The sequence below is a fragment of the Rhinoderma darwinii genome, chromosome 3 (assembly GCF_050947455.1).
Source record: "Rhinoderma darwinii isolate aRhiDar2 chromosome 3, aRhiDar2.hap1, whole genome shotgun sequence".
Taxonomy (NCBI): Eukaryota; Metazoa; Chordata; class Amphibia; order Anura; family Rhinodermatidae; genus Rhinoderma; species Rhinoderma darwinii.
Genome location: NC_134689.1, coordinates 402,405,613 through 402,423,798, shown reverse-complemented (window position 1 = coordinate 402,423,798; position 18,186 = coordinate 402,405,613). Strand labels below are relative to the sequence as shown.

The window sequence follows — 18,186 nt, the reverse complement described above, 5'->3', positions numbered from 1 at the left end:
TGAAAGAATAAAGTAACGTTAAAACCAAGCACACTATTGTTTTTCTTGTGAAATTCTCGATAAGTTTGATGTGTCACATGACCCTCTTCCCATTGAAAAAACTAAAGTTGGATACAAAATGGCTGACTTCAAAATGGCCGCCATGGTCAACACCCAGCTTGAAGAGTTTCCCCCCTCCCATATACTAATGTGCCACAAACAGGAAGTTAATATCACCAACCATTCCCATTTTATTTAGGTGTATCCATATAAATGGCCCACCCTGTAGATTAGACTTAATGGACTTAATGGACCTGTGTCTTTTTTCAACCATGTTTTTATGTTTAGCTGTGCCAAATGGGAACATAAATGATGGCGTTGAGGGTGGAATACTTGTGGTCATTCATATTTGTTCCTCTGGTTTTATTTTCAATATTAGGTTCCTCTATGGGAAGCCTGTGAATGGCTGGGCGTTTATAATATTTGGGGTCAAGAAAGATGATGTTAAGACCAGTCTGCCAAATACCCTGAGACGGATTCCGGTAGGAAAATAATATTTCTAAATGTTATCAAGAACTTGTTTCCATTTCCTTCTTTTTTATAACAAAAAAATCTTTTGAAGATTTTACTTTTTTAGCTTTAAAATTATTTTAAGCCTCGTGTGGGACTTTTGTTATTTATTGGTTTTTTATTTATTTTTTTGTTCTTTTTTTTCTCCCTACCACCATTTATTATTGATCTTCTTCTTGATGACCATTTTCTGTCTATTAGATTTCCGATGGAGATGGAATTGCTATATTGGCGAGAGAAGATCTTGTGAAGAGCTTCAAAAACGCTAATGACATGTTACAATATACCTTATATATGTCAATTACACTCATTACAGATTCTGGTGAGTACTGTCAGGTGGAACATTAAAATATTTAAGCCAGAAGCCTAGATGTTCTTGAGTTCTCATGTCTAATTTTGTACCTATGTAGTCTATAGATAATTTTCTAAGTAATGTGTGTGTATCTAAAACCTAGGCCTACGTCTATGTTCTTGGTAATATCGCAATATGGGTTAGTGTAGTATTTTGTTACACTTTAATTATTTAAAAAAAATATTTGTCACACTTGAGTCAATAACTTTTAAAAAATATTTCTTTAAGGAGTTATTGATTGTAGAAGAACAATATCTTGATCTAAGTGCCAATTTAAAAAAAAAAACAATTCCATAATATAAATAGCATCCCACCCATTCGTATCAAAGAGCTAGGCCCAGATTATTGGAAGGGCAAAGGAGGCAAATGTCCTGGAGGCACCACCATTTTTGGCCATCCATCGACCTCTTGTGGACAATTGTCCTTCAGATGCTTGGCTTGGAAGGGACCTGATCACTGTTATCTGCGCATAGTATGGCACTATTAGGACTCCCATTGATATTGATATGGGAACATTTTGCGCGCTTTACATGACAAAAAATTTGCATTACTTTTTTTATGCGTAATTTAAATACGCTTGAGTAAAAAGCGTCTCGTATGGACTAACAGTGCGCTTTCCCATTGATCTCAATGGAAAGCTTAATTAATAATTTTTTACCCCATATTTGAGCGCGTAAAACACACTAAAATATGTGTCAAATACATGCTACGTGAACAGGGTCTAACACTCCGAAATACGACTTAAAAACGCCTGCGAACAGCTTCCCATTGTTTTCAAAGTGTAAAAACTGGGTAGTGCATACGAGGCGTAATTTTATGCCGCTGTTTCAAGAAACAGTGTAAAAATATACCTTGTACAAAAGAAGTGGATGTCACTTCTTGAGGCAATTTTGAGGCAGATTTTCAACATTTCATATGGACTCATAAGAAAAACTTCAAACGCGGTTGTCAAACCTGCCTCAAAAACGCCTGCTTTGTGGGAACTGTTTCTAGACTTTTTTGGGGCATATTACGAGGCCTAAAATATGCATGCAATATGCCTGTGTGAACATGCCCTGATATGTTAATTGACTACTTATGAAATTGGACCGAGTGTGCCTGATTTAGGGAATTCGATTGTGAGCCCCATTGGGAACAGGGACACGCAGAATATGTTGGCCTTTGTATAAGCATAATATGTGTGATATTTTAGAACTTCTAGCATTAAAATTGTTTGTCTTTTTTTAGGCAGTGAAATTGTGGAAAGTGAACTGGAAGATATTCACATTGTGCAAACACCATTTAAAGTTCTTTTTACCAAAACCTCCAAATATTTCAAGCCTGGAATGCCATTTGACCTTATGGTATGTGACCCTTTTTGATATAAGAAGCATGATAAAATCATATGTGCGTGAAGATTCACCAGTACATGCCTCACTACAACATTAAACTGCATACCCTATCTTACATATCCCTTATAGTTCCCCTATTGATTTCACCATAAAGCCTTATTCAGATGAACGTGTAAATCGTACGTGTGACGGCCGTTTTTTTTAACGGCCGTCACACGGATGCGTGTATTTCTATGGGGCTATTCACATAGCCTTTGTTTTAACAGACCGTATGGAGGGGCCTGTGAAAAAATAGGACATGTCTTATTTTTGTCCGTTTTCACGGATCCCTTAATAGACTCAAGTCTTTGAGGGATCCGGGAAAACGGGTGCAAATCAGCCCTGAAAAACGTCCGTTTATCATGGCCAATTTCACACACGTTGGTCTGAATAAAGCTTTACAGTGGACTCCAACCCGTGGATCTCCAGCTTTTGCGGGCTGTTAAGGTCATTCTGGGAGTTTAGTTTTACAGGATCTGGAAAGCCACAGGTTTGAGAACAGTGGTCCACCCCATTATAAGTTCTTATTAAAATATTCTTCCGCCCATATCAGAAGTTTTTGTAAATAGGATAAGGCCAGTTAGCTACGATTTCTGTGGTTGTCAAGTGAATTTGCAATCATATTTTTCTTGTACTTTATTTAACTATAGACCTTAAGGGCAATTATCATTTATCATGTTTTTGTATTCTACATATACGTCTCTAAGATGCCTTTTATTATTCCAAAGGTATTTGTGACAAATCCTGACGGTTCTCCAGCAACTCGGATCCCAGTTGTGGCGGAGCCAGGAAAAGTGGAGGGTGTAACAGGGTTTCAGGGGGCAGCCAGGCTGACAATGAATACTCCTTCAAATATAAATACCCTTCAAATTACTGTGAGTATCCCTGCAAAATAATTATTATGTATTATCTTAGTTTATACATTAGTTGTAGTGAAACTCGCTCTGGAGGAGCATGAACTTCCATGCATAACATGGATATCCCTCTGGGCACTGTGTAATACTTCATTTCTCCTGTGGCGGCATTGTAGCAAGATTAAACACTTGCTGCCAGGTTTCCTCACAGATTGGAGCTGATCACTGAAGGTCCCAGCAGCAGAACATCCTCTGATCAGCTTAATGTCGAGGAATCTCCTAACAACAAGGGATTTTCCAAAGTGAACATGAACGTGAAATGTCTGTGTTTCTGAGTTATGCTGATGACTAGTCTACTGTCATCATTGGTATAGTTGACTGTATGTATGTTACACTTTGTTTAAAGCCATTTTATATGAAAGTCCTCCGCTTCAGAGGTCCAATAGTTTTGTGTCTTAGTCACCTAGGCCTCTAGGCCTAATGTCGCAATGCATGTGTCCGGTGTCTCTACCAGTTTGTGATGTTCCTCAAAAGAGGCCACACTTTTTTCAGCTCTTTTTGTCAAGGAATAATTATTTTGTTTCCCCTGGGTGACTCAATCTTGACTGTATTCTTCTGATCTCTCATAATTACAGGTGAAAACAGCACTTCCTTTATTGGAATCTCCTCGACAAGCAACCGCAACAATGACAGCCAATGCTTACCAGTCAGGCGGAAATTACCTGCACATTGTTATCACTGCCTCAGAAGTTAAACCTGGAGACAATCTTGCTGTAAATTTAAATATTCGTAATGTCAACGCGGCCGTTCAGAACCAGATACAACACTTCACCTACCTGGTAAACAGTTCTACGTATTCCACAACAACTCAACTTTGTACAGTCGGGGTGGAATTTCTCAGAAATATCTTATTAATTATTTAATGGGCATTCTGTAGATTATACAATGTTTTATTTGTTTATGGGGTTTGACAATATATAGTTTTCTATCATAACTATTCGTGTTCGCAGGCAGAACTTGTAGATGGTAATGTATGACCATGATTAAAATGACTACATGTTTATCAGAACTGAAATGTAAGACATCATATAACCAGTTGGATTCAAGTCTTTTTTACTTTTTTTTGTAGATCATGAACAAAGGCAGGATACTGAAAGTGGACAGACAGGATCGGTTTCAGGGTCAGTCTTTGGTAACAATGAATCTCCCCATCACAGAAGAATTCATTCCATCCTTCCGTATAATTGCATATTACATTGTGGGAAATGAGATTGTCTCAGATTCTATCTGGGTGGATGTAACGGACACATGCATGGGAACGGTGAGGCATCTTATCTAATATTTAAAAAAAGGATTCTGCTCTCTTTTAGTTTTTCTTAGCTCTCTGATCGCTTTTTCAGTGTACTATTTGCTAGCTCTACTTCTCCTCTTCCCCTTGCTATTGGGGTTCCTCAGGGATCAGTCCTAGGTCCGCTCCTCCTTTCTCTCTACACAGCCCCTATTGGACAAACCATCAGCAGATTTGGCTTCTATTACCATCTCTACACTGATGATACCCAATTATATACCTCTAACCATGACATCACCCCCGCTCTAATACAAAACACCAGTGATTGTCTTTCCACTGTCATGTCCTCTATCTGAAACCTTAGAAATCTTTCAAAAACTGATCTCCTTATGCTCCCACCATCTACTAACCTATCCAAACTTGATGTCTCCATATCAGTGTGTGGCACTACCATAACTCCTGGGCAGCACGCCCGCCATCTTGGGATTATGTTTGACTCAGATCTTTCCTTTACTCATTATATTCAATCACTTGCACACTCCTGTTATCTGCACCTCAAAAACATCTCCAGAATACACCCTTTTTTTACAGTGGAAACAGCCAAAACCCTCATTGTCGCTCTGATTTATTTTCCTCTCGACTTCTGTAACCAATTACTAATTGGTCTTCCCCTCACTAAACTCTCTAATCTAACCTCAATGCAGCCGCCAGGCTCATCTATCTGACCAACCGCTACACCAATGCCTCTACCCAGTGGCGTAGCTAAAGGCTCATGGGCCCGGGTGCAAGAATTCAGCTTGTGTCCCCCTACCCCTCCCAACACCACCATCACCAGACCCCTGTGCACCTATGCCCAGCCGCCTTGCCCAACAGCCCCCATAGTATAATGCCCCCACACAGTATAATGCTCCCATTGCTGTGCTCACACAGTATAATGCTCCCCAAAACTGCCCCATACCGTATAATTATTCCAATATCAGCCCACAGTATAATGCCCCACATAGCTGCCCCCTATAGTATAGTGCCCCCATATCATCCCCCATACAGTATAATGCCCCCATATCAGCTCCCCATACAGTATAATGCCCCCATATCAGCTCCCCATGCAGTATAATGCCCCATATCGGCTCCCCATACAGTATAATGCCCCCATATCAGCTCCCCATACAGTATAATGCCCCCCATATCAGCTCCCCATACAGTATAATGCCCCCTATATCAACCCCCCATACAGTATAATGCCCCATATCAGCTCCCCATACAGTATAATGCCCCATATCAGCCCCCATACAGTATAATGCCCCCATATCAGCTCCCCATACAGTATAATGCCCCCATATCAGCTCCCCATACAGTATAATGCCCCCATATCAGCCCCCATACAGTATAATTCCCCCCATATCAGCTCCCCATACAGTATAATGCCCCCATATCAGCCCCCATACAGTATAATTCCCCCATATCAGCTCCCCATACAGTATAATGCCCCCATATCAGCTCCCCATACAGTATAATGCCCCATATCAGCTCCCCATACAGTATAATGCCCCCATATCAGCTCCCCATACAGTATAATGCCCCCCATATCAGCTCCCCATACAGTATAATGCCCCATATCAGCTCCCCATACAGTATAATTCCCCCCATATCAGCCCCCCATACAGTATAATGCCCCATATCAGGTCCCCATAAAGTATAATGCCCCCATATCAGCTCCCCATACAGTATAATGCCCCCATATTATCCCCCATACAGTATAATGCCCCCCATATCAGCTCCCCCAGGGGCGTAGCTAAAGGCTCATGTGCCATGGTGCAAGAATTCAGCTTGGGCCCCCCTACCCCTACCCCTCCCCAACACCACAAAACCCCTGCCACGCCTATGGCCAGCTGCCTTGCCCAACAGCCCCCCCAGTATAAATCCCCCCATAGCCGCCCCCACACGGTATAATGCTCCCCATAGCTGCCCCCCACACAGTATAATGCCCCCATACAGTATAATGCCCCCCATAGCAGACCCCATACAGTATAATGCCCCTCATAAATTCCCTCATACAGTATAATGCCCCTCATAAATTCCCCCATACAGTTTAATGCCCCAATAGCAGAAAATACTGTATAATGCCCCTTATAGCTGCCCCCACACTGTATAATGCTCCCCATAAAGTATAATGCCCCCATAGCAACCCCATACAGTATAATTCCCCCATACAGTATAATGCCCCCATAGCAGCCCCATACAGTATAATGCCTCCATAGCTGCCCCATACATTATAATGCCCCTCATAGCTGCCCCATACAGTATAATGCCCCTCATAGCTGTCCCACACAGTATAATGCCCCCCATAAAGTATAATGACCCCATAGCAGTCCTATACCGTATAATGCCTCCATAGCTGCCCCATACAGTATAATGCACCTCATAGCTGCCCCCACACAGCCTAATGCCCCCATAAAGTATAATGCCTCCATAGCAGCCCCATACAGTATAATGCCCCCTTTAGCTGCCCCACACAGTATAAAGCCCCCATAGCTGTCTCCCTACAGTGTAATGCCCCCATAGCTGTCACCATATCAGCCCCCCAGACAGTATAATGCCCCCATAGCAGACCCCATATGGTATAATATCCCTCATAGCTGCCCAACACAGTATAATGCCCCATAGCAGCCCCATACAGTATAATGCCCCTCATATCAGCCCCCCTCCTTATACAGTATAATTCCTCCATATGTACATAATAGAAAAATAATAAAGTTACTTACCTATCCCCGTTCCCACGATGGGTGGAAGGAGGAGATCCTTCTCCTCCTTTGCCCTGTGTTATGAGTGACTCGGCGCAGACAGGCGCAATGACGTCACTAAATGGTGCCTGTCTGCGCCGAGCTGCTAATAGCTCACGGCATCGTAAATGCTGGAGGAAGGAGCCGTCAGCTTCTTGCTCCAGGATTAAATTCAACTGGATATACGTCGAGGACGCAAATACAGTTGGAAGCAGGACCTTGGTGAGTGGTTCGTGACCCCCCGGAGGTCTTCACACGACCCCCCTAGAGGGAGTGTGACCCAGTTTTTTAATGTATTGTGTCGTGCAGTTTGTGTTTGTGGTGGAGAGGGGAGAGGGGGGCCTGTAATTTAAAGCACCCCCCCCCCCCCCTCTCCTCTCTCCATTGCAAACACAGAAAGTACAATACAATACAAAAGACAGTACAATATAACACACATACATTACGGGCCCCCTCTGCAGCTCACCTGCAGTCTTCCATGCTCTTCCGCATTGGCTCTTCCACAGTGCGTGGAACGCCCGCTCACGTGACGTCACGTTCACATGGTACACTGAGTGTACCATGTGACTGTGATGTCTAAACAAACCATGCCCGTAACCAGGAAGTGCCGGCATCACAGCACATACAAAGTTTGTATTAGCGCGTTGCGTGGCAACTGCGACCGCTGCGACCCCTATAGGTATGCCACTGAGCTCCCCATACAGTATAATGCCCCATATCAGCTCCCTATACAGTATAATGCCCCCATATCAGCTCCCCATACACTATAATGCCCCCATAAGGGAATATTTGTTAACATACCTGTCTTATACCCTCAAACAGCTGTTGGTGACTGGTAACACAGAAAAAGACAACAAAGCACAAAGCCCTGGTTCTTCCATGTTTCTGAAACTGAAAGCAGATCACAAGGCAAATGTGGGACTGGTGGCCGTAGACAAAGGTGTCTATGTGCTGAACAAAAAATATAAGATTTCCCAAAGTAAGGTAAGTAGTTCATTGTAAACCACATAAGTGATCATCATGAAAGTGTGGCAAATGATCTATTTATATAGGGTCAAACGTATCTATATTTACTTTACCTGTCTAGGTGTGGGACTCTGTGGAGAAATCAGACATTGGCTGCACACCTGGAAGTGGCGCCAATAGTATGGGGGTGTTTTATGATGCTGGCTTGGCCTTACAATCAACTTTCCAATCAACAACCCAGCAAAGATCAGGTAAAAGAGATCCTCTCCTATTCTTAAGAAAAAATAGTTTAATAAATAATGATAAAGATATGTCGTTCCTCTGAAGAGATTAACTTTTAGATTGCATTTGGAAGCTTTAACCCGTTAGTGACCGGCCCATCGTGTTTCTACGTCGGTCACTAACGGGCCTTATTCCGATGCCATAGACTTTTTACGTCGCGGCATCGGAATAAGTAAACAGAGCAGGGAGCTGTCAAATCTCCCTGCTCTCAGCTGCTAGAGGCAGCTGAGGGCTGGGAGCGTCCCTGCTCTGCCGATTGAGATCGATATTAGTATCGATCTCACAGGTTTAACCCCTCAGATGCGGTGCTCAATAGCGAGCACCGCATCTGAGTGGTTTTGGAGAGAGGGAGGGAGCTCCCTCTCTCCCCCACCGACACCCGGCGATACGATCGCCGAGTGTCTGTGTCTCTAATGGCAGCCGGGGGTCTAATAAAGGCCCCCAGGTCTGCCTGTAATGAATGCCTGCTAGATCATGCCGCAGGCATGACCTAGCAGATGCCTGTCCGTGTTAAACGGCCAGGCAGTAATACACTGCAATACAAAAGTATTGCAGTGTATTATAAATGCGATCGCAGAATCGCATATTATAGTCCCCTAATGGGACTAGTAAAAAAGTGAAAAAAAAGTTTAATAAAGTTCATTAAAAAAAAAATTTGAAAAAAAATGAAAAACCCAGCTTTTCCCCTTACAAATTGCTTTACTATTAAAAAAAACAAAATAAAGTTAAAAAGTTACACATATTTGGTATCGCCGCATCCGTAACGACCCCGACTATAAATCTATTACATTATTTAACCCGCACGGTGAACGCCGTAAAAAAAATAATAAAAAACTATGGAAAAATTGCTGTTTTCTGTGAATACTGACTTTAAAAAAATTTAATAAAAAGTGATCAAAAAGTCGCATCTACTCCAAAATGGTACCAATAAAAACTACTAGTCGCCCCGCAAAAAAAAAGCCCTCATACAACCGCATCGGCGAAAAAATAAAAACGTTACGGCTCTTCAAATATGGAGACACAAAAACAAATAATTTTGAAAAAAAAGCGTTTTTACTGTGTAAAAGTAGTAAAACATACAAAAACTATACAAATTTGGTATCGTTGCAATCGTAACAAACCACTGAATAAAGTTATTGTGTTATTTATATCACACGGTAAACGGCGTAGATTTAGGACGCAAAAAAGAGTGGCGAAATTTCAGATTTTTTTCTATTCCCCCCCCAAAAAAAAGTTAATAAAAGTTAATCAATAAATAATATGTACCTAAAAATGGTGCTATTAAAAAATACAACTTGTCCCGCAAAAAACAAGACTTTATACAGCTATGTCGACGCAAAAATAAGAAGGTTATAGCTCTTGGAATTTGACGATGGAAAAACTTAAAAAATAGCCTGGTCATTAAGGTCCAAAATAGGCTGGTCATTAAGGGGTTAAGTGTAGGGCAGTTTAATTAAAATTAAGGCATAGAAAGGAATGTGAAGAGGAGGTTCGTAGAAGAGGGAATGGGAGAAGTCCTGAAGGCAAATGTGGAGAGGCAACTCAAGAGAGAAGTATAGAGTGGTGTGAATTTGATGGGGTGATTAGAGAAGAAGAGGGGAGAAGCATCGAAATATGAAGTGGTGAGGACTAGAGGAGGGAGAAGAAATGTGACAAGTCCTGAAAAAGAGAGAACATAAAGAGGTGAGGCATGATAGAAGTCCTTAAAATAAATATGGTATTCCACATTAGAAACGGTAAATTTTAACTATTTTGACTGATCATCGTTTTAAAATTTTACGTCATGGCCGATGACCAATGTCTGCCAAAAAAGGTGATCAGACATGCAAATTTTTTTGGACGGTCATTGGCTGTAATTATGTATCAGCTAATCCAACGTACGATTGTTTGGTGGCATGGTAGATAATCTTAATCTATTGAGTATGAACATTTTAAGATTGTGAGTTCATAGAAGTAAAGGCAGGGAGCATTTCATGGGTAGAACAGTATATATGTATGTAAGAAACATTAATCATATTTTTATTTTTGATCAGAACCACAATGTGAAGTCCGTGCTGCTCGCAGACGCCGTTCCTCTGCACAACTGATTGAACAGAAAACTTCTTATGGTGAGATGAAGGGCAGTGGGCAATGAGTATCCAGTTGATTGATCTCCTTTTAGAACTTGCCAGCAATATTTTATCAGTGTAATTTATTTCTTCCCAACTCAGTTGCATCTATACATTTTAAACCCTTTCATTATGGGCTGTATCATGTGATCTCAGTCTGACCACCGCAATAGACAATGCTCTCATGTTTAGACAGGAGGTCACTCTCTCCAGTGTGGCTGACTTCCTGTGAATTACAGGATTACATCATCACCTATCAAATACCTCCAACCCCCTTGTGCTTCTGTATGTCCCTCCATGTATATAGTGCTGCTGAAGAGATAATTTCTGCCATATCTAAGGGAGTAGGAGTGCAGTGATATAATAGGTTCATACAATGATTAGCTGCCTAGTTATAAAACTCCCCCGGCTCACACTAACTGTCGAAACTATCTGTGAGTGCTGTATACAGAGAGTTCAGTGCATTTCTATCACTCCTCACTGTCTCTTGTGTAAAAACTGCCAAAGAGAAATTCATCACTATCAGGAGGCAGGGGAGGCAGTCTGAAGCGGCATCACATAGGATACACTGAGACTCTGCAGTGTGAGGACAGGAGTTCTATGTCACTGATCTATCATTTATTGCATGTAGATAGGACTCAGAACAGAGCAAGTGCAGGGTGATGAGACTCTGCCTCCTCTGTCTCTGCAAAGCTAGAACCAACATGGGAAATGTAGGCTTCATTAGGGGAACCATATCAGAGCTGCTGAAGGAACCAAGATGGCAGACAACCCATAAATGGCACATTAACTAAAACAGGTATAAACAATGCATACACAGGAACCTCTACATTGTTCTTTAACTCCTTAACACAATGTCACATACATGTATGTGACAAGTCTTGAATGGAAGTATGAAGCGCGCTCACAGGCTGAGTGCGCTCCATACTCAGCGGGTGTCAGCTGTTTAATACAGTCAACATCTCACTGCAATGGGCGGAATCTAAGATCACTTTTATTTCACCCTATTAACCACTTATCATATTATAAGTGCCCTATCTCCTACATAATCTGATCGGTGCTGTAATGTAGATAACAGCAGTGGTTTTTATTTTGAAAAACGATCATTTTTGAGCAAGTTATGAGCAATTTTAGATTTATGCTAATTAGTTTCTTAATGACCAACTGGGCGTGTTTTTACTTTTTACCAAGTGGGCGTTGTAAAGAGAAGTGTATGACGCTGAGCAATCAGTGACCAATCAGGGTCATACACTTCTCATTGTTCTAAAGGTTTTTTTAATGTCCAAAAAATAAACGTAAAAGTTACAAATAAAAATATTTTCCAATTTTTTTCTCTAGAGTAATGTTAAAAAATAAAAATAAACATAACTGGTATCGCTGCATCTGTAAAAGTCCAAACTCGTTATTTAACCCGCACAGTGAACACTGCAAAAAAAATTAGAACCGCCAAAATTGCTGTTTTTTGGTCACTTTGCTTTGCCTCTTTCTGGATCAACAGTCCAGGATAGTAGGTTGAACTCGATTGACATTTTCAACTTTTTAAAAAACTTTTTTCAACCTTCCTTCCTTGGTTATCACTATGTAGCTAGTTCATCACTATATCTCAGTAGCTAGTCCATCGCTATATCTCCGTCTGCAATACTGCAAAGGTTTTCCGTTTTTTAAAGTATAATTGATATAGACAAACAGTTCATGGCACAAACTGAACAGAGTTCATACCAGTATCAAGAATATCGATTTCACAGCAAATACAGAACTTCACTCCAACTCACATCTTGTATTTTATATTGATGTTAGATGTTAGTTGGAATTTCTCCATCATTAGTGATTATAAAATGGATGATCTCCTTAGATGTATGAATGTGGCTTAAGATTTGTCATGGTTCTCAATGAAATCTTATTTTCCAGCCTCCAAGTACAAGGATTCAGTGAAGATATGCTGTACTGATGGCATGAATGATAATCAAATGGGGCATAGCTGTGAAAGACGAGCATCAAACATCTTGGAAGGCAAAGAATGCGTGGACGCTTTCTTGGACTGCTGCAAATACATTGAAAAGAAGAGGATAGAGGAGAGAGATCAAAAAGATACAGATATATATGGCAGAAGTGAGAAGAGGGAATACAGTGGGATCTGGGAAATGCACAGTAGATTGTAGACCCTTAACAAAATGATATTCACTATGAGAGGTTCTATTATATTCGATTTCCAGCCTATAACAATATGTTATCTTGCTTCTTTGCTCTCCTTTGTCTTGCTTGTTACCCTGGTTGCTTCTTCTTGCTTCATCTTCTGCGTGGGTTCTGGAAAAGTGTTACGGTAGTCTTGGTAGAACCCACTAGAACTTTGTTGAGCACCAAAACTTTACTAAATTTGTGGAAGGGTGGAATGCCCATTGGAGACACCTACTTCATAGTGTGGTTAGAAAAAGACTTTGACAATGCTACAATAGCTTTGAAGATCTAATGAGGATTACATTAGCTCCTTTTTGAACTTTTTAGGATGGAAAGATCTTGCTACAATTTCCAATAGATAGACACAATGATCAACAATCATATCTCCACCTACTATTAAATCTGATTAATACCACAGTCTGAGGTGGGACATGGCATAGTATGACTGCTGCCAAGCTGATCTTCCCCATCTCATCTGGCTAAGAGCAGGTCATTCAAGTCCTAGACTGGTTGCTAGGGAAATGTTATCTACTGCAGTCTTTACATTGAGGTTGTCAGACAGCATGTCCATAGTTACCAGTCTGTCTCAGATAACTCAGGTCTGCAGTTCAAGACAGAAATAGGCAAAGATGGAGCAAGGTGACTTCAATCAGGCCCATCTGTATCTCTTACTGCTGTGTTAACTGTAGTTTTGTAAACATAAATCATAGGCTTAGTTGGAGAACCTCTTTACGGATAAGGATTTCTATGTCAAGTAGCACTTCAAAAATGTCCAACTATAAACATGCCATGTTTTCTTCTGCAGGTGATGATGATGGAGAATATCTCCCAGATTCTGATATTGTTTCGAGAACAGAATTTCCAGAGTCATGGTTCTGGAAAATAGAACAAATGTCAGAAAGACCAGATAATAATGGGTAATTCTTACAATTTATTTGTACTGTGAAAGCAGCATTCTCCTTCTATTCTCCTTCTATTGGATCCAGGAGACATTAAATAGTCATTTTTGCACGTCAGCAGATTAAATAAGATATGGGCGCAACTAGGAAACACTGGGCCCCATAGCAAACCTTTGACTGGGCCCCTCTCCCCTGGGTGCCACACACAGCCGCCCTTTGTAGATAGTACCCCCCCCCCGTAGATAGTACCATACAGCCCTCCCCTGTAGACAGTGCTATACAGCCCCCCTGTAGACAGTGCTATACAGCCCCCCTGTAGACAGGGCTATACAGCCCCCCTGTAGACAGGGCTATACAGCCCCCTGTAGACAGTGCTATACAGCCCCCCCTGTAGACAGTGCTATACAGTCCCCCTGTAGACAGTGCTATACAGTCCCCGCCTGTTGACAGAGCTATACAGCCCCTTGTAGACAGTGCTATACAGCCCCCCTGTAGACAGGGCTATACAGCCCCCCCTGTAGACAGTGCTATACAGTCCCCCCCCCCTGTAGACAGTGCTATACAGTCCCCCCCCTGTAGACAGGGCTATACAGCCCACCTGTAGACAGTGCTATACAGCCCCCCTGTAGACAGGGCTATACAGCCCCCCCTGTAGACAGTGCTATACAGTCCCCCCCCCCTGTAGACAGTGCTATACAGTCCCCCCCCCTGTACACAGGGATATACAGCCCCTTGTAGACAGTGCAATACAGCCTGCCCCCCTGTAGACAGTGCTATACAGCCCCCTTTGTAGATAGTACCCCCTGTAAACAGTGCTATACAGCCCCCTATAGACAGTGCTATACAGCCCCCCTGTAGACAGTGAAATGCAGCCACCCTGTATACAGTGCTATACAGCCCGCCTCCCTTTATACAGTGCTATACAGCCCCACCTGTAGACAGTGCTATACAGCCTCCCCCTGTAGACATGTATATAGTACGATATATTGCCCCAAGCATAAAAAAATAAACTCACCTAGGCCTCGTTCCCCCAACGATCGGAGCAGTTCCTCAACGCCGACAGGAATCTTGCATAGGTCGGCGTCATCCAGTGACGTCATTACGCCAGCCTGCACAGGGATCCTGATCCTGCGCCTGATAGGCAGCAGATCGAATGTGGCCTGCAGCCTATGGCAGAGCATTGACATACCTCCCTGCTCTGTCATGGTGTACAATAGTATCTGCATCCTAAGAACGCAGATATTATTGAATGTGGCATCGCTACCACTGTAGTAGCCATAGCGGCTGCTAGCGACGCCACCGGGCATGGGGGGGACGTCCCGGCGGGCAGCATGGTCCGTGCCGTGGGCCCTTTAGCAGCCGCTATGACTTCTACGGCGGTAGTTACGCCACTGAATAAGGTTGTAAGTGATTAAACTCCAATTCCTTGCTACATATCCTGTAGGAAATTATTTTCTCTCCATGATTCTAAAAGTTTTTAGGAATTAGATTGTTCACTTTGGTTAGACTACATAGGAAGCATTGTAACACTCTTGATATGTACAATAGACTACAAGTAAGGACAAGATAGTGGTGTACAAATAAGAGAGGGGCCCCCATACTAATGATCAAAAATAGCCCCCAATTTTAGTGCCGGTTTTTGCTACTTAGGGCAGAAGGATCTTGTGTTTGTTTACCCCTCATCATCCTTTTCATGAACCTTGGGCCAATTCCCCACCCCCTTATTGGCTAACAATACAGTCCAGGGTAGAGTCTTGCACAGGTTCTCGCCACTTAGCAGCCTATTGGATATGACCAAGTAGGTCTGGACCTCTCTCCGAGGACCCCATAGAAACTGCATGGCCTGCCTCTATGGTACGTACACCCTTGGGACAGGACATTGACATTTATGTATCATATTAATTTCTACTGCACACGGAATAAAATCCTTCACACTTTACTTATCAAAGATGCATACTATTTGCCTTTGATAAACAAAGTTTGAAGGATTTTATTCCATGTGCTGGAGAAAGTCATATGATATATTATTACCTGGAAGACAGCCCTGTTGTCCATGCACTGGCATTATTGAAGGTGTTGTCCAGTCATAAAAAATTGATGGCCTATCCTCAGGATAGGCCATCAATATCTGATCAGTCAGGGTCTGACTCTCGGCACCCCCTCGGATCAGCTGTTTTGAAGGGGCTGCTTCCCCTTCATTACTGTCACTGCTCGTATTGTGAATTGTCGACATACTTGTAGCGGCGGTTCAAAGTATTACAGCCTTTTCCTATGCACTTGAATGAGAGAAAGCTGTAATACTGTGAGTCGCAACTACAAGTGTGTCAGCGATCTCCAGTAAAAGTAGATAAGGCGCCTTTAAAACAGCTGATCGGCAGAGATGTTGGGAGTCAAAGCCCAACGATCAGACACTGATGGCCTATCCTGAGGATAAGGCATCAATTTCTTATGACTGGTCAACCCTTTTAACTTATTGGAGAAGACGGGTGAACTGATCCAACTCTTTTTCTATATTGGCATCTATGGCTTGAATCTGAGACTCACTCCTTTTTTTCTCCCTACTCTTATTCTGCCACGGGACCATTGATGAATCCTATGGCTGTTATTAATGCCTAGAATTTAGCCTGGGAGAATTTAGTCCCCATGGTTGCTACTCTCGGAAACTCTCTTTTACAGAAGTACATCTACGATAACCACCAAGTGGCCCTCACCTTGCTAGTTACCACTGAAAGACTATTTCAATTATTTTATTTTATAGTGATTGGTAAGACTTTATACATTAAAGCTGAACATATACTTTAACTAGAATACTAGCATAACAAAGTTGGACATAAATGAAATAAAAAATTATATTCAGGTCATTTATATGTCTTAACCACTGATGAATTTTTAATTTCTTTAGAATTTCAACAAAAGTTCTTAACGTCTTCTTGAAGGATTCTATCACTACTTGGGAGGTCCTGGCTGTGAGTCTTTCACAAAATAAAGGTAGCAAGCATAAAAAAGTGTTCTGTATCTTCTGGGAAGATGATTAGATGTTTTTGGTCAGACGTCTTGTGGAGGTTTCTGTGTGTAATGACCATATAAAAACACAAAGTTAAAGTACTGTATATGGAGTAACACAACAGAATTATTACTAATAATAATAATAATAATAATAATAAGAAGAAGAAGTAATATGTTGAGATATTTCAGAAAAATATACATAATATTGTTCTTTTTATGGGAATTATTATAGCTAGCCAAGATCATCCTGGTAGATTCCATTGTGAAAAATGTCCACCCAAGTAATACCATTACGATATGACTCTTAGCACTGTTCATGGAGTAATATGGGGTATTCCAATACACGAAGAAGTGATAGATCATGTGAGGCCCAGTAGTGGTCATTCTACTCAGTGGTCAGACCACACAATGTCTGAGGAAGAGATCTTAGCTGTCTCGAATGCTTGCATCTTCAATCCACACAATTTTCAATGGCTACTGGTAGACAAGACAGGATCTACCTATCTTATTTTTGTCATGTTGATGATCACGTAGAACAGTGCTAAATGTTTCACCTGAATTATTTTTATGAATCGAAACCATGGCTAATTTGTTGGAAGGTCATGAATGGAAACTATGGTTTAGACTATGTCAGATTAAAGGTCAATAAAGTCCAATGTATACATTCAGGTATAAACAGGGTTTGTGTCTTATACGCAGGTATTTGTGTTTCCAAGCCTTATGAAATCCAGGTAATGAAGGACTTCTTTATTGACCTGAAGCTCCCATATTCCGTGGTGAGAAATGAGCAGGTGGAAATTCGAGCCATACTTTACAACTATGGCAATGACAGGATCAAGGTATGGAATGACTTCTGAGGGTTCCACAACTATGCGAGCAATTCATAACTTTTATGAATGAGATTTATTTATTAAATTATCAGGGACTATCACAGAACTTCATCCAATGCATTCTTGAGGATTTGTGACTTTTCATTGGTTAAAAACTTGTACACAAAAACGTATCACTTTATGCAAGTCCATTGTGCTTTAGGTCCTTACACAGTATTCTTCATAGCCGAGTCTATTACAATACTTCAGTATTTGCATTCCTGTATTTCTTTTCACATTGTCTTATCTTTTAACGTCCTTTTTTAGGTACGAGTGGAATTTACTCACAACCCAGAATTTTGCAGCCTATCTACGGCAAAGACTAGATTTCGGGTTGTAGTAGATATTAAAGCTCAGTCTTCTGTAGCTGTTCCTTTTATTCTTGTCCCCTTGAGCCTGGGATATCAAGACGTTGAAGTGAAGGCTGCAGTTTTTGGACAGTTTGTATCAGATGGTGTCAAAAAGAAACTGAAGGTTGTGGTAAGTAAGCATGAAGTGTGTGCGTGTACTCTAGACACTTTGGATAAAAAGTGGTATTTCTAAAGTGGAAAATATGTAAAATATGTAAGGCCTAAAAGCCAATTTCCTAATTTTAGGGAAGATCTACTTCCCGAATTCAATATGGCAATCAGAATAAATCCTTAGATTAACGAACCATCTACACTAGTCTAGTAACCGTAACTTGTAA

General features: G+C 41.5%; 1 protein-coding gene across 1 annotated transcript in view; it reads left to right on the top strand.

The window, feature by feature from the left end:
• The window catches only part of LOC142750233 (A.superbus venom factor 1-like), a 55,153-nt gene that overhangs the window by 8,876 nt on the left and 28,091 nt on the right, over positions 1 to 18,186 (top strand). The window contains exons 8-21 of the mRNA XM_075859170.1: positions 419 to 521; positions 751 to 871; positions 2,129 to 2,244; positions 3,000 to 3,146; positions 3,761 to 3,964; positions 4,255 to 4,446; positions 8,016 to 8,177; positions 8,281 to 8,410; positions 10,475 to 10,549; positions 12,458 to 12,658; positions 13,530 to 13,641; positions 16,526 to 16,611; positions 17,329 to 17,468; positions 17,766 to 17,978. Of these exons, the coding sequence (XP_075715285.1) occupies positions 419 to 521; positions 751 to 871; positions 2,129 to 2,244; positions 3,000 to 3,146; positions 3,761 to 3,964; positions 4,255 to 4,446; positions 8,016 to 8,177; positions 8,281 to 8,410; positions 10,475 to 10,549; positions 12,458 to 12,658; positions 13,530 to 13,641; positions 16,526 to 16,611; positions 17,329 to 17,468; positions 17,766 to 17,978 (2,002 nt within the window). The remainder of the gene's footprint in view (positions 1 to 418; positions 522 to 750; positions 872 to 2,128; positions 2,245 to 2,999; positions 3,147 to 3,760; positions 3,965 to 4,254; positions 4,447 to 8,015; positions 8,178 to 8,280; positions 8,411 to 10,474; positions 10,550 to 12,457; positions 12,659 to 13,529; positions 13,642 to 16,525; positions 16,612 to 17,328; positions 17,469 to 17,765; positions 17,979 to 18,186) is intronic.